The 23,888-nt window shown below is 43.3% G+C and overlaps 2 protein-coding genes across 2 annotated transcripts; both read left to right on the top strand.

Annotated features, from left to right (window-relative positions):
• Nucleotides 1-564: 564 nt before the first annotated feature.
• On the top strand, nucleotides 565-13,203 carry ftcd (formimidoyltransferase cyclodeaminase). Its single transcript, XM_035411492.1, has 14 exons — nucleotides 565-829; nucleotides 1,808-1,991; nucleotides 3,506-3,634; nucleotides 6,048-6,136; nucleotides 6,677-6,856; nucleotides 7,927-8,064; nucleotides 8,165-8,296; nucleotides 8,796-8,857; nucleotides 9,108-9,240; nucleotides 9,935-10,096; nucleotides 11,076-11,119; nucleotides 12,182-12,320; nucleotides 12,673-12,768; nucleotides 13,041-13,203. Exons 1-14 carry the CDS (start codon nucleotides 776-778, stop codon nucleotides 13,122-13,124), a joined length of 1,626 nt encoding a protein of 541 aa, XP_035267383.1. The 5' UTR covers nucleotides 565-775; the 3' UTR covers nucleotides 13,125-13,203.
• A 1,238-nt stretch (nucleotides 13,204-14,441) lies between these two features.
• On the top strand, nucleotides 14,442-17,300 carry LOC118224215. The gene is made up of 4 exons (XM_035411493.1): nucleotides 14,442-14,601; nucleotides 15,767-15,803; nucleotides 15,910-16,559; nucleotides 16,938-17,300. Exons 3-4 carry the CDS (start codon nucleotides 16,033-16,035, stop codon nucleotides 17,026-17,028), a joined length of 618 nt encoding a protein of 205 aa, XP_035267384.1. The 5' UTR covers nucleotides 14,442-14,601; nucleotides 15,767-15,803; nucleotides 15,910-16,032; the 3' UTR covers nucleotides 17,029-17,300.
• The last annotated feature ends 6,588 nt before the right edge of the window (nucleotides 17,301-23,888 follow it).

Genomic DNA, 23,888 nt, shown 5'->3' with positions numbered 1-23,888 from the left:
GCAGTACAGCCCATTTTAAATTAAGCATTGTGTCAGTGTGTGTGGCTGGATACCAGCAGTTCAAAGTCTAGCATACCAGTTAATATTCGTTAAAGTCATAAGCAAGTAGACTGAGAATGACAAGGTAGCTGCTGCAGAGTTGAGGGGGGAGGAGGGTCATGGCTGACGCCCCACACAAGTTTTGGAATTGGAGGATTGTGGGTAATTTCAGAGGTCATTCACAGGTCTCTGCTCATTATGTCAGTAGGTGTTTTTCTGAAACTGTCTTTGACTGAATCCCCCTCATGCTCTGGCCGTTATCTCTTTGATGAGAAATTCACAGAGATAATGTTTTTCCAGCTTGCGCATTCCCTATTTTCACCATGTTTCTGCATGAGCCACAGTTGGCTCCGACAGCTGACAGCTAACAGCTGACAGCTTGTTTAATTGATGTTACCAGGCAATCCAGCACCTGGGCGGATTGAGCAGTGGTGAGACTGGTTTCCCCCTCCCCCTCCCCCTATTCAGCTCCTGATTGGATCCGCAGCCTTGCTAAACCAGTCTGCAGGACTGCAGCCTGCATGTCTGGGGAAGGCTCGGTTCTGTTTTGGTTAATAAGCAGACGAAGGGAAGGCCCTTCCAGGTGACCTACTTTACAGAGAAGCGGGAGGGGGGTTAATCATTCTGCCAGCGCGCGCCGGGAACTGGCGCATTTAAATGCACAGCGTCGCGTTAGCGGAGCGCCTTTCACTTTTTAGCTCGCTCGCTCTGGGGTGGACTCCGGTTCCCGCGGAACATGGCCAAGCTGGTGGAATGCGTTCCCAACTTCTCAGAGGGACGGAAAAAAGAGGTACGAGGCCCCCGTTCGGGCAGAGGGGTTCCACGCTGCTGGTGTGTTGTTTTGTGCATGCTAGTGGGACGCTAGCGGTAGCACAGGCTGATTTATCAGGCTAAAAGGGCAATGATTACCAAATGTGAAACCAAATGAAGACATTATGCTTACAAACAGTGCCGTGAGAAGGTATTTGCACTGATTTCCACAATTTTTGCATATTTGTTGCACTGAATGGTTTAAGCTGTTTAGGAAAAATTTAGTATAAAGGGAAAGTGAGTGAACAGAACTCATTTTTTAAAATTATTATTTCATTAATTGAATGAAAAAATGTTATCAGACACCCATATCATCCATGTGAAAACGTAATTGCCCCCTTAAAGTTAACTGGTTGCACCACCTTTAGCAGCAACCTTTAACTGCAACCAAATGCTTCCTATAATTTGATATTAGTCTTTCACATCACTGTGGTGGAAATTTCCTTGCAGAATTGCTTTATATCAGACAAATTTGCAGGTTTTCGAGAATGAACTGCCAGTTTGAGGTCCTGCCTCAGCATCACTTTTTGGTTCAAGTCTGGACTTGACTAGGCCACTCCAAAACCTTTTTTTCAGCCATTCAGATGTTGACTTACTTCTGAGTTTGTATTATTGTTTTTCTGCATAATCTAATTACATTTCAGCTTCAGCTCAAGGACACATGACTGGACATTCTTCTTCAGAATTTGCTAGTACAGAGAAAAATTCTTGGCTCCTTTTGTCTAAAGATCTGAAGTCATTCCATGTGACAAATATAATAATAGAGGAAATCAGGATGAGGCAAATACTTTTTCATGGCACTGTATGTTCCTATCATTAGAGATTAGACTAAAACAGCACAACTCAACTGACCCGAAGCCTTGTAAATCCCACTGAATGTAAATTTTCTCCATTGAGCAGTGCAGTCATGTGTAAAGGGTTTGTGTATCAGCAGTATTACTGAAGAATGTCTGTGCAGGTGATAGATGCCATCGCTGACGCCGTCTCTAGGACAGACGGGTGTAATCTGCTGGATGTGGATCCCGGGGCGTCCACTAACCGCACCGTCTACACCTTTGTGGGCTCGCCGCAGGCCGTAGTGGAGGGAGCGCTTAGCGCTGCCCGCACCGCTTTCAACCTCATCGACATGACCACACATTCAGGTGAGAGCCCCATCACATGACCACACATTCAGGTGAGGGCCCCACCACATGACCACACACTCAGGTGAGGGCCCCACCACATGACCACACACTCAGGTGAGGGCCCCATCACATGACCACACACTCAGGTGAGGGCCCCATCACATGACCACACATTCAGGTGAGACCCCCATCACATGACCACACACTCAGGTGAGACCCCATCACATGATCACACACTCAGGTGAGACCCCCATCACATGACTACACATTCAGGTGAGGTGCCCATCACATGACCACACATTCAGGTGAGATCCCCATCACATGACCATACATTCATTTGAGATCCCCATCACATGACCATACATTCATTTGAGATCCCCATCACATGACCACACACTCTTTTGAGATCCCCATCATACAGTATGACCACACAACACATTTATGCCACCCCCCAGGTATTTAATTGGACCCCCTTTCACACGAGCAAAGGCTTCTATGGCAGGTGGAAAGGAATACACAGACATTAGCCCTTGTTAGAAGCCAGAGGATGGGCTGTGTGAACTAGAATGCATGGTGTAGACATGTGTTATGAAACTCCTGGTCCAAGCAATGGTTCTATCCCGCCTGGACTACTGCAACTCTCTTCTGGCTGGACTACCGGCATCTGCCACCAGACCCCTGCAACTCATTCAGAATGCTGCGGCTCGTCTGGTCTTCAACCTCCCCAGGCACTCCCACGTCACTCCCCTGCTCACTACCCTCCACTGGCTGCCTGTTATAGCTCGCATCAAATTTAAAACATTGGTCCTAGCATACCAGGCAGTCAAGGGATCAGCCCCAGCATACCTCCACAAGATATTCAAACCCTACATGCCAGCCAGATCCCTCCGTTCTGCTACCTCAGGATGCCTAGCACCTCCCCCTCTTCGCACCTGCACTTCCAGAACACGTCTCCTGTCTGTTCTGGCCCCACGATGGTGGAATGACCTCCCTGTGGAGGTCAGAACAGCTGAGACACTGACCCATTTCAAACGACGACTGAAGACTCACCTCTTCAGGCTGCACCTCTCCCCATCCCTCCTTACCCCCCTGTAAATGACTGTAAGCTTAGGGTTGTAACTAGGCAGCTGTTTCGTTGGTGACTTAGGTGCATTAACTGTCTTAACTACTGCTTGTATTTTTTCCATAGACTGCGTTGTTGCCGTTCTCGTTGTTTAGTGTTAATCAGTTTAACCTTCAGGGTCCAAGTTGAACTATGCGGTTGTTCCCTGCACTTGGACCGGTACTTCTCTCTAGGGTTTTCGTCATACTTGTTCCTGGTTATGGTTATACACTTTGTTGTACGTCGCTCTGGATAAGAGCGTCTGCCAAATGCCTGTAATGTAATGTAATGTAATGAAACAAACAGAGGGATTAAGGGAGATTGATACAGAATGAACCCCTCCCCCTTTGTGTGTGTTTCTATAGTCATTTTCAGATGTCTGTGTGGATTGGGTACCCCTGACACAAACCCTCTCTATTTGCACCTTTAGGAGAGCACCCACGGATGGGTGCCCTGGATGTGTGCCCCTTTATCCCCGTCCAGAATGTCACCATGGAGGAGTGTGTGACCTGCGCCAACCTCTTCGCTGAGCGGCTGTCTGACATTCTGAATGTGCCCGGTGAGACAGTCATGGTGTCTTCAGTTCGGTTATTCAAAGCTTCTAGTGAACTGCACAGGTGTATTTCTTGGGTGCAAATGAGAACCAGGCTTTTTTTCATATATGCGGGTAATTGTGGGTAACCCAATTGGTTTGTTGACATTTCGGAATAAACCCAGGATTTTCGGTGTCACAAAGTGAGCTCACAGTTTAGCTAGGTTTACTGAGGCAAAAGAGTCTTAAGATCAAACCTGCTAAATCATCATTTTAAGCTTCATTTCACTGGATAACATGAGCATAGCCTGTAAGTATGGCCCCCGGTTTGTCTCCCCTTGCTTTCCCGTATGATACTTCAGTCCCCCACCAGTTAGCCTCTTTCTCAAGCCCCTTCTCAAACAGTTATCCCATTTGTACCACCTCAATAATCTAAATTGACAAAGTAATTGGCACTAATAAAGTACAGACGATGCTTGACAGCAATGTTTACTAGTGATACCTGTTAAATTCAGTTTGATTACTTGTTACTGTAGACATACTGCAGTAATTTTAAGTGTTGTACAGGGACATGATACGTTTTGTTAGAAGCACTGGGAAATGCCCTGATTAAAAATGAGTAGTTATGCAAATTAACTTGTGCAAAAAAGTATAAGAAAAAAATGAATTCACACGTCAACTAATTAACTAATCATGGTCTTCGATCAAGACTTAAGTAGAATCAGATGTCTCAGTGCTGGGCTAAAACAAAAGCTTGCACATACACCTGCCCTTTTCGAAAAAGATTGGCCACTCCTGCTTTATATGGTTGATTTTTTTTCTTTTTAATTCTAATTCAGACCCAAGAAACCAGCTGACCCGAGTTGAACCGTACAATCAGCTGCTTTAACTGATTAATTGCTGTGCTACGCAAGTGACAAGGAAAGCCAGCAGAAGCTGCGGCTCTCCAGGACCAGAAGTGAGGACCACTGTCTCAATGACATGTTTTCGTACCATTTAAACTTCCATCCATGCTCACTTCCTGACTCGACCCATGGTAGATCAATTAATTTTTTTTTTTTTTTTAATGTTTCTGTGACAAACACACCTGCCACAGACCACCGAAGTGGCTTTCCAAGAAGCCCTCCAGCACAGAGACACAGGGAGATGATGTTCCAGTCCACATTTATGGTTTGCCAAGATGTTACAGCCAAAGTGAGCAGATGTAACACAGTCATGATCGAAGCTCTCCTTGTGTGGGTGGCAATGGCAGATTTAACCTGTGCGCACCGATTACCTCACTACGCACAGGTGCAGCCACTCCTGTTCCTGGGTCCAATTAGCCTGGCCAATTATCTAATTCTTAACCAATTATCCAATTGGCCAGGTCTAATTAACTTGGCCCAGGGCAGGTGTGGCTGCTTAAACCAGCCATCCCCACACCACAGTCTCAATTAGAAACTCACTTGTACGATTAGTCACTTGACTATGCCATTGGAGTGCCTATGGTGATCCCTGCAGGGTAACCATTGAAATATAAATTTAAATTCCTGCTGGTCACATGGTGGAGACAAACTGGTGGCCCTACCTTTACAGCAGGGGTGGCTAACCCAGGTCCTGGAGAGCCGCAGGGTCTGCTGCTTTTTGTTTTCACTCGGCACTTAATTGATCAATTGAAGCAGTTGATTACACAGTTAACTCACCTCACCTGGTTTCTTTTGTCTAAGCGGTTGTTGTATTTGAGGTGAAAACAAAAACCAGCAGACCCTGCGGCTCCCCAGGACCAGGGTTGGCCACCCCTGCTTTACAGCAATGCCAAGCAATCAGGAAAGTGTAGACCTTCAGTGTGTGTTCAGATATCCTGTTCATGCAAGGGGGAGCACTATTAAAGTTTTTATGCAGTCGCATGGTAAATTTCATATCATTTCCAAGGGGGTTTCACAATGGTAATATTTACATAATTGATATGTGATCTACAACCCAATGCAAAATAAAAAGGCAACATAGGTCACATTATGAGCGTTCAACAAATATTGCTTTTGTAAATTTCCACGTCACGTGACCATGCAAAAAAAACAGCGTCACCTGACTGTGTGTCTATATAAAGAGCGTGATCCTGTTCTGTCGTGCGATTCGTCTCCCCTTTATAGCAGAGCAGGTGTGCGCAGTTATCCCAGAGGAATCAAAGCTAGCTTAACTAATCAAATCCTAATTCATGTTCATGAAACGGAGTAAGCAAGCCCAAATATAATTAGCGAGATCTTTTGATGTGGTACGCCTTAAATTAAGCGACGTACATGAAACGGGGCCCTGCTTTGGATATGCTCATGTGTGATATGCAACTGGAAATGATGAATGAGAGAACGAGAAAACGATCAAACATTGAGTGAATGCAGAACAAACCCTACTTGAGGCCTTGATGTCTCAAATTACGGGCGTGTCATGAGATGTGTGTCGACAGTGTATCTGTACGGCGAGGCCGCTCGAACGGAGAAGAGGAGGTCGCTGCCCTCCGTGCGAGAGGGAGAGTACGAAGCTCTGGCAGAGAAGGTGAGCCCAGAATTTACTCGGTAACAAAGGTGTTCACGTTACGATGCGAACCTGTCCTAAAGCGTTCCACCGCATCCCAGAGAAATGTTTCAAAGATCTGAAAAACAGTCATGCGTCTTTACGTCTTTAAATAATGGGTTCAAAGTCTTGCACAGCACTGTACACGTTGCCTGTTAGCCGAGGTGTGTCTTATGTGTCTCGTGTCTTAATTTAGCTTCATTAAAAAATTTCAGCAGTGAATCCTTGCCCTTTACTCGTGAACCACAGAATGCTGCTCTAATTAGCCTGTAAAATGAAGAACCTTTAGAACCTGTGTGTTCTTCGGTGAGATGTGTGGAGAAGAGGTTTCTGCGGCTCTGTGGTTCATGCCTCCGCGTGTCTGCAGCTCTGTGGTTCATGCCTCCGCGTGTCTGCAGCTCTGTGGTTCATGCCTCCGCGTGTCTGCAGCTCTGTGGTTCATGCCTTCGCGTGTCTGCAGCTCTGTGGTTCATGCCTCCGCGTGTCTGCAGCTCTGTGGTTCATGCCTTCGCGTGTCTGCAGCTGAAAAAGCCGGAATGGGCCCCCGATTACGGCCCCCCCGTGTTCGTGCCCTCCTGGGGGGCCACAGCGGCTGGTGCGCGGAAGTTCCTGATCGCGTACAACATCAACCTCCTGAGCACCAAGGAGCTGGCCCACCGGATCGCCCTGGACATACGAGAGCAGGGCAGGGGCAAGAACCAGGTAGGCCAGCGTACACTGATCTAAAATATATTTCAGCATGCACTGATCTAAAACATACTTCAGCATGCACTGATCTAAAGCACATTTCAGTATGCACTGATCTATAACGCATTTCAGCATGCACTGATCTAAAACTTTTTTCAGCAAGCACTGATCTAACTCATATTTCAGCATACACTGATCTAAAGCACATTTCAGAAAGTACTGATCTAAAGCACATTTCAGAAAGTACTGATCTAAAGCACATTTCAGAAAGTACGGATCTAAAACATTTAAACATGCACTAATCTAAAACATATTCCAGCATGTTGCTGATCTGAAATAGTATGTGCTGATCTAAAACATTTCAGTAATACTGATCTAAAACATATTTCAGCATGCACTGATCTAAAACATATTTCAGTAATGGTTCATTTATTTCAGCATATGCTGAACCCAAACCTTTTTTAAGCAAAACGTCATGTACACAGGCCAATAATAATCTGCTTCAGAAACAAAGTAAACAGGAACAGAGTTAGCTTGTGGACATATGAGCAGTGTGATCACCTTTTACTCCCTCCAGGTCCTGTGACTCCCTGTCCTCTCTGTCATTCACACGGCCTGTGTTTGCTGTGCCGTTGTGTATTCTAGATAACTCCAACCACCCAGCCACAGTTCATCCTCACAGAGGAACAAACATGAATCCTGAGTAAATATTTTGAAAAATTAGAGTTGTGTGAAAATGTATTATTAAAAATGCATTGTGGTTAGGTTGAATCTGGACCATAAGTTTACAGAGTAACTTATTCATTCTTTACAGTAGGCTGGTTAGTGGCTCAGCCTGCTTGGCTGGTTTTTTCAGCACCTCGGGGTCTGGTATAAAACCTTGACATGCTAGTACTAACTGTGGCTGCTCATTCCAAATTGTCAGATAAGAAAATAACCCTGAATAAAAATAGGTCAAAATTAATGACCTGATCTCCAGTATGTTGCACGCTCTCTCCTTCTGATACTGTGTGATTACTTCCTGAGACTAAAGAGTCTTTCGCTGCTCCTCAGTGTGAGTTACTGTCATGAGTTTTGTGTCTCAGCCAGGACTCCTAAAGAAGGTGCAGGGGATGGGCTGGTACCTGGAGGAGGCGAATCTGGCCCAGGTCTCCACCAACATTCTGGACTTTGAGCTGACGCCCGTCCACACGGTCTTCGAGGAGGTCTGCAAAGATGCCAAGGTGAGGAGGTGGAGTCACAGTCAGCAGCCATGTCGGGAGAGGGGTGGAGTCATCATTCTGGGCTTGTGATTGGGTGCTGACGTCTGGCTGTGCTGCACAGGACCTGAACCTGCCTGTGGTGGGGTCCCAAATTGTGGGCCTGGTCCCACTGAAAGCCATGCTGGACTGCGCAGATTTCTACATACAGAGGGACCAGCTGTTTGTGCTGGAAGAGGAGCACAAAGTGCGGCTGGTGAGCACTTATGCGTCAGTCATGCTCCCGTATTAACACTGCAACTGCTTATCTGTCATCCAGTGCTCAGACGTTAACACGAGCCGCACATTCGTCAATCACTGCTCACGCATTAACGCATGAGCTGCTCATCAATCTTGCACTGATCACACATTAGCAGCAGAACTGTTCAACCGTCAATCACTGCTCACACATTAACAGTAGAACTGTTCAACCATCAATCACTGCTTACAAATTAACACTAGAACCACTCATCTGTCATTCACTGCTCACTCATTAACACTAGAACTGTTCATATATCAATCTCTGCTCACTCATTAACACTAGAACTGTTCATATGTCAATCTCTGCTTTCAAAGTAACACTAGAATCACTCAACCTCTAATCACTGCTCATGCATTAACCCTAGAACCACTCATCCGTCAGTCACTGCTCACGGCCACATTTAATAGACCAGAGATTAATGTATTCCCTGGTATGGTCTCTCTGTCTTTCTCAGGTGATCAGCAAGTTGGGATTAGATTCTCTGGGACCATTCATTCCTAAGGAGAGAATAATCGAGTGAGTCATCTGGCACAGCATTTTAGCATATTGTCCGTTCATACTGATACAAAATCATTTCTCGAGGGTACAGTATCACAAATCCACCATAGAATAACCCTGTTAATGTTCTGGTTACAAACCCAATTCCTTAACTAGCTTAAAGAAGCTAAACACAGGGTGTGGGTGATTGGTAAGTTTTGCAGGCACATGGTATGGGTGATTAGTCAGAGTTGTAAGTGCATGTGTGGGTGATTGGTCTGTTTTGCAGGTATATGGTCTCAGACAGTTCAAAAGAGGACCGGCAGCTGGTCTCCTTATCAGTACAGCAGTTTGTCCGTAGCGTGGGGGCCAGAACACCTGCACCAGGCGGTGGATCAGTCTCTGCATTGGTCGCTGCATTGGTACTGATCCAAGCCTCTTTTCAAGCATTACATTACTTTACATTACAGGCATTTAGCAGACGCTCTTATCCAGAGCGACCAACTTTTTACATTGTATCCATTTATATAGCTGGATATATACTGAAGCAATTTCAGTGAAGTACCTTGCTCAAGGGTACAACGGCAGTGTCCTACCCAGGAATCGAACCTGCGACCTTTTGGTTACAAGCCCAGTTCCTTACCCACTGTGCTACACTCCGTCCTTAGCACACTGATCACCGTCCACATAACTCTCCAAGGACCTTTCCTGAGGATAAAAGTATCTGTAGTTTACTTCAAGTTAAAACCCTAGGAAGCATGTTTAGTTTGGGGAACCACGTGCACACAATCAATTTCCCCCTCGGTGCTGTTGAAAGCATAATATAGATGGACACTTTCCTTTAACTTTTTTATAATGGAATAACACTGATTAAGTGCATTCTGATTAAACTCTGTCATTCTTTTGGTGAACAAATGTGAATTGAAAGTGTCGAAAGAAAGAATTTGGCTGATATTTGGAATTTTAGAGGTTGTAGTTCACGGTACTGCTTTCTGTTTTCTCTGTGGAGATCAGTGCTGTTACACCTGGAGACCCGCTAAATCTCTGAAGCATTGTGGGAAACGTGGTCACGAGTCTGTGTGTCTCTGACGTTTCTGTGCTTCACGCCTCCTCTAGGGGGCAGCGCTGGGGTGTATGGTGGGACAGATGACCTATGGGAAGAAGCAGTTTGAGAGCCTGGACAGCGTCATGAGGAGGCTCATCCCACCCTTCCACCAGGCCATCAACGAGCTGCTGCAGATGGTGGACGCCGACTCCAGGGCCTTCAACGGCTACATGGTGAGCAGGGAGATGGCCAGGCAGCTCACTCTACATGCAGAACACAAGAGCAATCTTCTCTTTATGCACCATACCCTATTACAATGCCATTGCACAGTGATTAAATTGTTAGACTGTCAGACATTCATAATGAACCCCTTGTACTGGACTAAAGGGAGGAAAATGGCAACATGTGGTCAGCAAATGTTTATGTTATTGCGCTGCAATACTACCACATTTTGGGAAAGCCTAAGATCATTCTCCTCCTATGCAATGGCTTGCACTTAAGGTTAAACCCAAAGAGCAAAGTCCATCAACAGCATTGTGGTGTTTATATGGAGGTCTCCCTCTCTGTATGGCGGTAAAAAAGTTGGCAAATTAGACTGGAGAATTGAACCTGAAGAAGGACTGCCAAAAAGCGTCATTCGCCTTTCATGTTTTTTGAGCCTTAGGTTGATTTTTGAGTATGTGGTTTGCTCGCACTGAGCCAGTAGCATTTTTGATTAAGGTATTGGACTAGCCAAGTGTATTATTTTAAATTAGACTGGTGCTTTTGTTGGTGTTCTCTTATGCAAATTTCCAAATGAGGAATTCCAGCTGTTTTCTCCTCTCAAGTTCATTGGAGTAATCAACACCGAGGTGTGACGCTGGAATGGAATGTGTGTGTGCGTGTTTGTGCACGTTTGACAAAGTCAGTTATGCCGAAGTGTGGAGTACAGTTGATATTTACTGTCACTCAGAGGAGGGAATTCTGTCATGACATGAACGTGTGTGAAACAGCAGCACAGAAACAAGTTCATCCTGCCTGTTTCACTTCCCTAGGCAACAGGTTTGTTTGCTTATCCCCTGGAAAGCGTGAGCGTCTTTAACTCTCTCTCTGTAGGAGCCACGCCCCAAATGTTTCTCCTCTTTGAATGTCAGGTCTGAATAAATAAAATAGAAACAGGAATTCCCCAACAATAATATTTTCAGACTCTGACTCAGACTCTTTTTTTTTCAGGCCGCCCTCAAAATGCCAAAAAACACAACGGACGAGATACAGAGGTAAAAGGAGGTTTGAATCCCGGCTGGGGCCTTTCTATGTTTGTATGTTCTCCCTGTGTTTGAGCGAGTTTCCTCCGGGTACTCCAGTTGCCTTCCACAGTCTAAAGATATGCAAGCTAGACTAATTGGAGAGCCTAAATTGCCCCTAGGAATGAGTGAGTGAGTGAATGGTGCATGTGCCCTGCGATGGATTGTCCAGGGTGTATTCCTGCCTCTCCCTCAATGCATGCTGGGATAAATTCCAGCCCCTACACAGGCCTGAATAAGGTTAGATCACGGATGCATGGATGGCTGTGTGGAAAGTTCATCTGAGTCTTTAGGAACATTTAAGTGATCAAACTTCCTGTTTCGCTGTGGTATAAATAATTCCTTTTGTCATCCACCAGAAAGGTCAAAGAACACCCAAATGAAATGAGACAAAAGGTTGTTGCCTTCATATATTAGGCAACGACTATTTAAAAAATAAAAATAAAAAAAACATAATGTTTGAAAATACCAATCTCCACTATTAGGGCAATAATTAATGAGTTTAAAACAAACCGAGCTGTGATGAACCTGCCAGGAAAAGGGCACAACTGTACCTCACACACAGTGAGGTTCTCTTAGAGAATCCAGTTTCCAGGTCATTATGAGGATTTACAACTGCTTAATATATCCAAACAATCAAAGGGGATAGTTCAGAAGACCCTTAATGGGATAGTTCAGAAGTACTGATATCTAGTCATATTACACGATGTTTTCTATCAACAGGGAACATTTTCTTGTCAATTGTACAATATGCTGTAGTTGTACAAAGCAGCAGAATTATACTTTGCCATACAATAAAATATTCAGCTGTGATTTGACTTCAGCATTATGAAATAACGGCTCAAAATCATGATTAAAGACAGATGAGGGATTATGTTAGTTAAAGGTGCACTGTGCAGTATGTTCAAGTGGTTTTGGGACTGCATGTCTGGTATGAGTCTAGGGTTGGACTGCTGTGAAAATGTTCTCTATAAATCAACAACATCGCAGGTGAGTCAAAAATTCCAATCTGTCCCTTTAACCCTTCCCGCGCAGGAGGGAGGCAGCCATGCAGGACGGTCTGATGGAAGCAGTGGGTGTGCCCCTGTCCCTCGCCGAGAGAGTCAACCTGCTGTGGCCTTGTGTGAAGGAGATGGTGCTCTACGGAAACATTGCCTGCAAGTCTGACGTCCAGGTAAAAGACATTTAAAATGCATTTCTAAGCATGTTTCACACACACAGTTACTAGCTGCAGGATAAGCATCATCACCGGAGTAAAATGCAGTAGTTTTACACAAACAATCTTCAGGTGTTCAGGTGACTTAACACTCACAGCAGCAGTGAGTTTTAAATCAGAGATGCTTGTTTTAAATCACCCACTGCTTCAATCAAGTCATTGTTTATCATTGTAGGAGGCAAGATTCTTCATGACTCCCACAAAATTATAATTGATGGGATGAAAACAGAGCTGATTGCAGCAGAGTGAGTCACTCATCTTTGGAAATGGGGACTGATCACAATTCTATTCTGTCATCTGTTATGTTCAGGTAGCAGCTAAGGCTTTGGAAACGGCAGTGTTCGGTGCTTACTACAATGTTCTGATCAACCTGAAAGACATCACAGACGAATCTTTCAAGACAACTGTAAGTGATGTGTGCTATCAATTCCTTAGGAGACCGCAATTATTTCCCAAATACTCCGCATTTGAACTTCACTTAAAAACTCATTATTTTCTGAACAGGGAAAACCACATGTAAACAATACAACACTACTAATGCTGTATCAGTCACAGTATATTTACAGTATTTTTTTATTTTGAAAAAAGTATATTAGCATATCTTGGTTCCAAATAGAATACGATAGAAATACAAGGGCAGTATTTTAAAGAGGGCCTGTGGTTTTGTTTCCCTTGTAGACTCGACAGAGGGCCTCTGATCTGCTGCAGGAGGCCAGAGAGAGTGCAGCAGCAGTGCTGGAGGCTGCTGAGAAGAGAGAGTGAAGCCTGGGGGAAGCGGTACCCACAGTCCAGGCTTCACAAGGGGCCTAAAGAAACAAAATAAACATCTGTCATGCCAGCAGTGCAGTCTCATTGATTCTTTCAGAAAATTTCACACCCTCATCACTCAGAAACAGCATGTAGAATTGAAAATATCAGACAGGGAATCGATACAATTCTCAATCTTAATTTTCCTAACATATTAAATTCCACAATTACTATTGCAGAGCCATTTTTGCCTTGACAGTCTTTTAGCCCGAATGAGGTTCTTTAGCTCGTTGTTGGAGCCGTTCCCCAGCCTAGTATGTAACACATCTGTGGAATGCTGCTCCATGGCTGCTTAAGAAGGTTCAGCTTCAAGGCAGGGAACCAGAGCCCCACTCCCAGGTCTCTCAGGGGATACGCAGGGCCACCGAGGAACCATTTTTTACAGTCTATGTGAGGAACCCATCAGAACAAATACATACCAGTAACTGCCATGCGTTAGGACTGGCTCCCTCAGCCAGCATATACCTGTCTGCAGACGAGCGCTTGTCCGGGAGAAGGGTGCCGACTGCCCGTAGATCCACTGAGAACCACAGCACATCAGCAATGTGTCCTTGTTTCCAGTTCAAAGTCTTTTAAAAAATAATCTCTCCTACCTTCCTTTTAACTCACTGTGACGTCCTGTATTGCTCTACTCAGTTGCTGATTCTTTTTCCTAGCTTAATTGTTTGAAATACACTTTTATTGCTCCTGTTGTTTTTTCTTCCGGTTCGGACCAGTGAGAGGCTACCTGCTTTAGTAGGTTACCCACCTAATGTTTTTTCAAATTTTATTGATTCATTTTATGTGAATATGGCACCATTAAGAGGGCATTTAAGTCTGTAGGGGATCTTTGCTTGGATCTTCTGTCCACAGTTTACCTTCTTCCCATCTAAAGATCTGTTTCGAGGAGGGAGAAGGTGCTCAAAAGGTGAATTAAAGGACAGCTCTTTGGCTCTGCAGGGCTGCTTGATTGTACAGACTGCTCAGTTTTTCAAGAGAAGAATTTACTGTCGTTCTTTTTTCTGCTGTTCTTATTGTTGCTTCTGTATGTTTTCTGGATGTTGATGATTGATTGCTTTTATCCTGGCTGCAAACCAAATTTCTTACATAATATTATTTGATGATCGGCATTATTTTTTTCTTCATTATTGGGCTATTATTCTCCTAAAGCCATAGAACGTAGTCTGATTCCAATGTGAATTAAGCCATTCACATGACTGTTCAAATCAGGTCAGCATCAGACTCTGTGTTTGTTGCACTCCTATCAAGAAAATCAAGAAGTGTCAAGAAGATGTTTGGCTGCGGTGGAAACGGAACAGGTCCCAGACCACACCTCTGTGTAGGCTGGAGAGGCAGCAGGGTGTGGGCAGTGTGCCACCATGGCTATAAATGGCACAGGTTCATTTCTGAGGGAACAGGTAAAACAATCCACATCTCTAACTGCCTGATCTCTGTGAGTACACCTCAGCATTTTCTACATTTGTGTGTTATATCAATACTTGCTGTATTATTCAAAAAGTACCGCAGTGTATTAACTTGATGAAAGGCACTGCCTTTTTATGCGGTGTGAGATGTTATTACTGCAAACTATTAGCATTTGTCAGTTTTAATCTTTGAGTGATTGTGTGAACGGGGTATTGGAAAACAGCTTTGAACCAATTTTATACAACCCGTAACATTGCATCCTACAGCCCTGTCACATTTAAAACACATTTATGTATCAATCATTAGGAATTGTCATCATGTCTTTGTGATTTTGGGATTCTATGATGTCCTATGTAAATAGGTGTGAGCTTGTATAGTTTATAGGGGCAGTTCACCCAAAAATAAAACACTGTTGAAACAATGTTTTCAAACAATGTTGACACTGTGCCCCAGAATACAAGTGTGCTTTGATTGTGACTTTATGCGAATATATATAGTTGGCGTACTTCGGTAGAAAGTAGTTATCAATTAAACCGTGCACAACAAGGTCCGTGGATGTTTGTGAGTAATCGTGTAATTTGGAAAGTGACATCGCTGTTAAATTTTTCTAGTGTCAATTTTTGGTACTTGAGCACCACAAACCTTGACCCTGTTGAGGTCCATTGTATCAGGGTGAGCTGAATCAGATCCAGAACCCTTTTTAAATCTCAGCATGACTATTCTGATGGATAGATAGTGCTCCGGGTAAGTGGAAATGTAGCTGTGGTTTATTTTTGGATGAACTGCTACTTTAATCGTTACTAAGCCTGTTATACCTCTCCACTCCCCCTGAATTTCCTTCCCGGGCCACGAGGTATGATCGGCACGCCTGTGCGTACACACAAGATCAGGTTTTTAAAGTAAGAGACAGATCAAAGACTAGACTGGTAACTGGAAAATGGCATCAGTTTCTTTAACCTTAATTGATCCAGGTGAGATTGAGATGAATTCTGAGATAAAATCCTATTTTTTAAGAGAGCCCTGGACACAATGTTTTAGTGCACAGCATAAGGTTCATTATTCAGCGGTGCCTTGTAGTAATTATTCGCTCCATTATTTATCTGTAAGCCCACTGCTTATTATTAAATACATCTGAAAATCTGAAGTGTTTTGTCTGAAATCATACATTCATTTCATTTTGCATCTACTTTCAGATTTTTTCATTACCCACAATGTTTTCTCTCCCATCAGGTAACAATTTTTTTTCTTATTCTTGTTTTCAAATTCCATGAATTAGAGGAGATGACCCTTGTGTCAGCATGAGGTCTTAAAAAGTGTTTTCTAATGTCCTCTCCAGGAAGCACACATCCCTCAGGGTATGTTGTGGATCCGAACCAGCCCTCTAACACCCCCATGACCTGCCCGGGGGGAGAACCTGAGGCACAAGGGGGTGGCAGCAGCCACGGTCACGATCGGCAACATGGCGATGACCGTCGTCAGGGTGATGACTGCCGTGACAAGAAAGATCGTGATGAACAATGTCATCGTGGGAGGGATAGTGACGATGAGTGTCATCCCAGGAAGGATTGTGATGATGAGCATCGTCGCAGGAAGGATTGTGATGATGAGCATCGTCGCAGGAAGGATTGTGATGATGAGCATCGCCGCAAGAAGGATTGTGATGATGGGCATCGTCGCAGGAAGGATTGTGATGATGAGCATCGTCGCAAGAAGGATTGTGATGATGGGCATCATCGCAGGAAGGATTGTGATGATGAGCATCGTCGCAGGAAGGATTGTGATGATGAGCATCGTCACAGGAAGGATTGTGATGATGAGCATCGTCGCAGGAAGGATTGTGATGATGAGCATCATCGCAAGAAGGATTGTGATGATGAGCATGGCCATGGACGTGGGCGCGGTCATGGCCATGGACGTGGTCGTGGCCATGGGCATGGCCATGGTCACGGACATGGGAAGCACGGTCGCGGTGGCAAACATGGAGGGGTAAGAACATATAATTGAATTAAACTATACATTTCAGCAGAATCTTATTTTAAAATTCACATTTTGCTGAAGATGCAGGAAAAAAGAAGTTAATCTGTCTGTTTCATACTGCGTACTAAAGGTGTGTCATGGTTTTAGAGACTGTGTGTGAGACTGGTTTGTTTTTGGGCATCATGCTGTACAGATTCATTGATTTACTGATCCTTATGTTATGTGGGTTGGAATCGATGAACTACCTTGGTGCTTTTACAAGTTTAATTGTGCACCTGCAAACATGATAGCCTACAACACCACAGTACATTGAGAACAAACACCACCTGCCACTCATGCTGTGATGATGTCACTCAGGAGGGTGTGGCTTACTTTTGTCTCCTACAGCATTCTGGCAGCAGCGGCAGTTGCAGTGACTAGAGCGACAACGACCTCTAGAGGACAGAGAGGGTACTGCTCCTCTGAGGATCATCAATAATCAGCTACTCCTGTCCTTGTTTTCAATTTTACCACAAGGTCATTCAGCTTTCTATACCTTGCCTATGAAGTTTTTTTTATTTTTTTTAAAAACAGTTCATTTAGAAACATTCTCAGAATGTGAGATTTTTTCCATTCACTGTCCCATATATCTTACTTCTTACAAATATGTGATACTTGCATGCATATGCATGTATTCTACCCACGGAAATATTATATACCCTATGTATAAACAAAAGTGTGCAGAAGATTAAAATAACTTTTCAAATCAAATGACTCTTTTATTCATTAAAAATATGCCAATGAAAACTTTCAGTGATTATCCACTGGAAAATAAAGTTGGATAAAGACCCCTCCCTTTTTTGGAGTGATTAAGTGCAGAAGACATAAAAACTGAAGGAATCTTTTAATCAGTGAGATTAAACTTTCATGAGATTGTTTTTTTGTGGCCTCAGTCTTATATACACTCTTAGAAGAAACAGTTCTATATGGAACCAAAAAAGTTTTATTATATGATTCATGTTTGGAACTCATACATATTGCTCTCTGGGACCATATCGTGGGGTTAATTTAAAAGACCTCTGTGGGTTCTTTGATGCAAAACCAAATGGTCCTTTATGGAACCTTCCAGGGGTTCTAAAATATTTCATATTTATTTTAATAAAAGTTTTGCATCTCCAATCCTAGCTATGAACTACGTATCTAAGCATGCTCACATACTGCCGTCTGGGGAGAGTGAAGACAACGTGAGCTTCTCCTCCAAAACATGCGCCGACCAGCCAGCTGTTTTTTTTTTCACGTGTGATATGCGCACGCAGAGCAGGGACGGAGGAGTCTCGTTCATACGTGTGCGCAGAGAGAGTTAGTCACGGGCGCCCGCACGGCCACCAGGAGGCGCTCGAGCAATGAACGATGCCGCTTATCCCTGCCAGCTGTATCTTCCCTGTCCCTGAGCCATGTAAAGCCATTTGTGCACCATGCAAGGCCATTTTGTGCACCATGCAAACTGTGCATCGTTCCTGTGGGAGTTGGGGCATAGGCACAAGTTGGATTCGATCTGAGACCGTGGTGCTCGCTCACGTGCCACTGTTATCGAATGAGCTACCCAGCAGCACCATTGTTATTGTCATTGCTATATTTGGGGTAATGCTAAAATTATATGTAACCTGATGCCTAACATTTCAGTTTTCCATAGGTGCCCTGCCGCTTCAGGAATTTCTTTATGAAAAGGACAAACCAAGTAGGGGTCACAATAGGCTATGAATTCATTATATCAAAAACAAATAATCCTGAAGTTTATTTACAGCATACGTTTACAAGTGTAGGTGTAGGTGTTTACAGCATTCATTCTCTTTTTGCCAAGAATATGAATATGTTTTTGAATTTATTTCAGTTTGTCCAGCCTGTGTTGGTCTTTATATACCCGTTGTCTATATTGATGGTTGATTAAAATGACAAATAAAGGAACCTTGTTCTCACACTGTAGACATTCTAAAGCGGCGGCTCGGATGATGGGCGGGGCCAAGTGGTCAAGGTGGGGAGGGCAGGTGGCGACAGACGTGGGCACCGGGCAGGGTGGAGGCGACAACGAAAGAGGAGGCCGGGTCACAGTGGTGGGGGAAACCAGACAACATTCTAGGGATTTGGAGCAAGAGCCCCGCTGGCAGCATGGAGAATAAAATTGAAAATGCCTGTGGGGAATGTGAAGTCAAACAACACGACTGTTACCAGGCTCTTATTCATTGATTTCCATCTGTTTTTAATATGATTCAACCCCACCTGCTTGCAAATAAGCTAGTCTTTCTTTGTAAACTAGCTCTTAATATTACTGGTTGGATAACAGACTTTTTAATCGATGGTTCTCAGCGTGTCAGAGTGAACAGTGTTCATTCCAAGTGGTTGTACTCTTCTACTGGTTCCCATCAAGGTTGTTGTTTGTTTCCCCTGCTTTACATTATGTGCACAAATTATTGAGCACTTGTGAGAATACGCACATCATAAAATTTTCAGAAGATTCTGGGATAGTTACCCTCCTTCAAAGTAAGGACCAAGGTCATGGGCCAGGTGTGACCAGTCTTTCCTTCATTTAAATGTCGCCAAAACTAAAGACACGATTATTAACTTAAAGAAATCATCATCCAGCCTAGCAAAGGCTGTCATCAAAGGCTCTGACATTGGGTCGGTGGAAAATTCTAAATAACTTGGTTCAATCATTGCCAGCAAACTGTGTTTTGAATCAAATACAGAAGCCTTTTTTTCTAAAAGAGCAACAAAGTCTTGTGTTCAAGAAAATGTGTTCTTTTAATGTTTCCCCCCTTATGATGTCACTTTTTTATTGATGTTTTATTGAAGCAGTTTTGACTTTCTGCATTCTAGTGTGATATGGCCGTTTAAACCTGTTAAATAAGAATAGATTCAACAGTCTTGTCAGAGTGACAAGCAAAATTATTGGGGGTGAGTCAGGCCTAGCTTGCTGACATTTACCATAAACAGGACCAAAAGTTATAGTATGCAATCTGATTCTAATGTGAATTAGGCATTTCATATGGCCGTTCTGAAAACAAAAACCACAAGAAAAAAGAGAATAAAAATGAAATATTGATAAAATATAAAAATGAATAAATATGAAAATACAATATGTTAAAATTAAAAAGTGTCAAGAAGGTGTTTGGCTGCTGTGGAAACAGAACTAGTCCCAGACCACACCTCTGTGTAGGCTGGAGACGCAGTAGGGTGGGGCAATGTGGCACCATTACTATAAATGACACAGATTCATTTCTGAGGGCACCGGTGAAAGGACCCACATCTCTAACCGTCTGATCTCTGTGAGTACACCTCAGCATTTTCTAAATTTGTGTGTTATATAAATACTTGCTATATTATTCAAAAAGTATGGCAGTGTATTAACTTCATCTGTATGTCCACTGCTAATTATGAAAAACACAAGAGGCAACTATTGGAGAGTTTCATGTCCAATTATACATTAATTTGATTTTGCATATGCTTTCAGATTTTACATTCCAAAATGTGTTCCCACACTTCAGGTAACCAAATTTTTCTACTTTTTCTTGTTTTTAAATTCCCTGAACTTGAGGATATGATCTTAAATTGTGTTTTTTTTTTCATGTCCTCTCCAGGAACCACAGTTTATGTTGTGAGTGAGGACCAGCCCTGTGACTCCACCATCACCTATCATGGGGGGGGAACTGAAGTAATCTCTGGGCGCACACCCAGCACTGTCATTTCTGAACCGGGGGGGGGATATTCTGTGACCTACACTGGTGAAGGTGGCTATGGCTATGGTTCTGGTACTCAGGGTGGTGGTACCGTTGAAGGTGGCTATGGGTACTCTGGTACTGACTGTGGTAATAATGACAGCCGTCCTCAAACGGCAGGTCATTGTCATGGACCCGATCATGGTCATGGTCACGGACCCTGTCCTGAGCATGGTCATGGACCCTGTCATGGGCATGGGCATGGGCAGGGAACCTGTCATGAGCATGGTCATGGAACCTGTCATGGGCATGGGCATGGGCAGGGAACCTGTCATGAGCATGGGCATGGACCCGAGCGTGGGCATGGGCACGGGCATGGGCACGGGCATGGGCGCGGACCTGGACGCGGTCATGGTCATGGGCATGGGCATGGAAAACATGGGAAGCATGGTCACGGTGGAAAACATGGAAAGGTAAGAACATATAATTGAATTAAACTATGAATTTCATCAGATTCTTCTTTTAAGATTCATATTTCGCTGCATCCACAGAAAAAAGAAGTTAATCTGCCTGTTTCATACTGCATACTAAAGGTGTGTCATGGTTTTAGAGACTGTGTGAGAATAGTTTGTTTTTGGGCATCATGCTGTACAGATTCATTGATTTACTGGTCCTTATGTTATTTGGGTTGGAATCGGTGAACTACCTTGATGCGTTTATAAGTTTAATTGTGCACCTGCAAACATGATAGCCTACAACACCACAGTACATTGAGAACAAACACCACCTGCCACTCATGCTGTGATGATGTCACTAAGGAGGGTGTGGCTTACTTTTGTCTCCTACAGCATTCTGGCAGCAGCAGCAGCAGCAGCAGCAGCAGTAGCAGTGACTAGAGCGACAACGACTTCTAGAGGACAGAAAGGGTACTGCTCCTCCTGAGGATCATCAATAATCAACTACTACTATCCTTGTTTTCAATTTTACTGAAGGTCATTCAGCTTTCTATACCTTGCCTATGAATTTTTTTAACAGTTTTTCATTTAGAAACATGCTCAGAATGTGAGATTTTTTTCCATTCACTCTCCCATACATCTTACAATTTACAAATATGTGATCTCCTTTCGTACTTGCATGCATATATTTTACCTATAGAAACATAATATACCCTATGTATGAACAAAAGTGTGCAGAAGATTAGAATGAATGTTCAGATCAACTGACTCTTTTATTCATTAAAAATATGCCAATGAAAACTTTCAATGTTTATCCACTGGAAAATAAAGTTGGATAAAATCTCCTCCCTTTCTTGGAGTGATTAAGTGCAGAAGACATAAAAACTGAAGGAATCTTTTACTCAGTGATATTAAACTTTTATGTGATTGTTTTTGTGGCCTCTGTCATATACACTTAGAAGAAACAGTTCCATATGGAACCAAAAAAAGTTTTATTATATGATTCATGTTTGGAACTCATATATATTGTTCTATGGGGCCATATCGTGGGGTTAATTTAAAAGACCTCTGTGGGTTCTTTGATGCAAAACCAAATGGTTCTTTATGGAACCTTCCAGGGGTTCTAAAATATTTCATATTTATTTTCATCAAAATTTTGTATCTCCTATCCTAGCTATGAACTACGTATCTAAGCATGCTCATATACTGCCGTCTGGGGAGAGTGAAGACAACTTGCGCTTCTTCGCGAAAACATGTGCCAGCCAGCCCGCTGTTTTTTTCTTTTCTTCACATGAGATATGCACACGCAGAGCAGGGACGGAGGAGTCTCGTTCATACGTGTGCACAGAGAGAGTTAGTCACGGGCGCCTGCACGGCCACCAGGAGGCGCTCGAGCAATGAACGATGCCGCTTATCCCTACCGTGGTGCTCACTGACGTGCCACTGTTACCGAGTGAGCTACCCAGAAGCCTCATTGTTATTGTTAATGCTATGTTTAGGGTAATGCTAAAATTATATGTAACCCGATGCTTATCATTTCAGTTTTCCATAGGTGCCCTGCAGCTTCAGGAATTTCATTATAAAAAGGACAAACCATGTAGGGGTCACAACAGGCTATGAATTCATTATATCAAAAACAAATAATCCTGAAGCTCATGTACATCCCACATTTACAAGTGTAGGTGTAGGTGGTTACAGCATTCATTCTCTTTTTTCCAGGATCATGAATTTGTTTTTAAATATATTTCAGCCTGTGTTGGCCTATATACCTGTTGTCTATGTTGGTGTTTGATTAAAACTAGAAATTAAAAAATCTCTCACACTGTGGACATTCTGTGGTATATTTGCTAATTTTTTGGTACATATTTTTTGTACATTTTTCAGAAGGCTTGTAAAAGCAGTTATCCCAAGGAGAGTAAGAACTTCAGGCTAGTTGCTCTTACATCCTTAGTGATGAAGTCAATGAAGATAGAGTTTGATAAAAGTTAATAAAGACAGAGGTTTTACAGTAGGTGGATTCTGTAGACTCCCTACAGTTTGCATATAGGGCTCGCAAAGATGTAGGAGATGCCACCCTGACCTTACTTAACTTTTTGTTCAGGCATCTAGAAAGCCCAAATACTCATACAATCAAACATTTCACAAACAATTGCCACAAAACACTTCACAGACAGCCCTGGCCTAAACCCCCACAGGAGCCAGCCTAAGTGTTAGGTTTACGTGACTAACACAGTCAATGTTCATGTTGATCGAGTTAGCAGCGGCTAGGTGCCAATTCTAAGGCGGCGGCTCGGATGATGGGCGGGGCCGAGTGGTCAAGGTGGGGAGCGGCAGGTGGCGACAGACGTGGGCACCGGGCAGGGTGGAGGCGACAACGAAAGAGGAGGCCGGGTCACAGTGGTGGGGGAAACCAGACAACATTCAATGGATTCAGAGCAAGAGCCCCGCTGGCAGCATGGAGAATAAAATTGAAAATGCCTGTGGGGAATGTGAAGTCAAACAACACGACTGTTACCAGGCTCTTATTCATTGATTTCCATCTGTTTTTAATATGATTCAACCCCACCTGCTTGCAAATAAGCTAGTCTTTTTTGGTAAACTAGATCTTAATATTACTGGTTGGATAACATACTTTTTAACCGATGGTTCTCAGCGTGTCAGAGTGAACAGTGTTCATTCCAAGTGGTTGTACTCTTCTACTGGTAAGTTTGTTGTTTGTTTCCCCTGCTTTACATTATGTGCACAAAATATTTAGCACTTGTGAGAATACGCACATAATAAAATTTTCAGAAGATTCTGGGATAGTTACCCTCCTTCAAAGTAAGGACCAAGGTCATGGGCCAGGTGTGACCAGTCTTTCCTTCATTTAAATGTCGCCAAAACTAAAGACACGATTATTAACTTTAGGAAATCATCATCCAGCCTAGCAAAGGCTGTCATCAAAGGCTCTGACATTGGGTCGGTGGAAAATTCTAAATAACTTGGTTCAATCATTGCCAGCAAACTGTGTTTTGAATCAAATACAGAAGCCTTTTTTTTTAAGAGCAACAAAGTCTTGTGTTTAAGAAAATGTGTTCTTTTAATGTTTGCTCCCTTATGATGTCACTTTTTTATTGATGGTTTATTGAAGCAGTTTCGACTTTCTGCATTCAAGTGTGATATGGCAGTTTAAACCTGTTAAATAAGAATAG

This window comes from Anguilla anguilla, chromosome 3 (assembly GCF_013347855.1).
Source record: "Anguilla anguilla isolate fAngAng1 chromosome 3, fAngAng1.pri, whole genome shotgun sequence".
Lineage (NCBI taxonomy): Eukaryota > Metazoa > Chordata > Actinopteri > Anguilliformes > Anguillidae > Anguilla > Anguilla anguilla.
The sequence above is the reverse complement of the archived record's forward strand: the minus strand, read 5'-3'. Positions and strand labels throughout refer to the sequence as shown.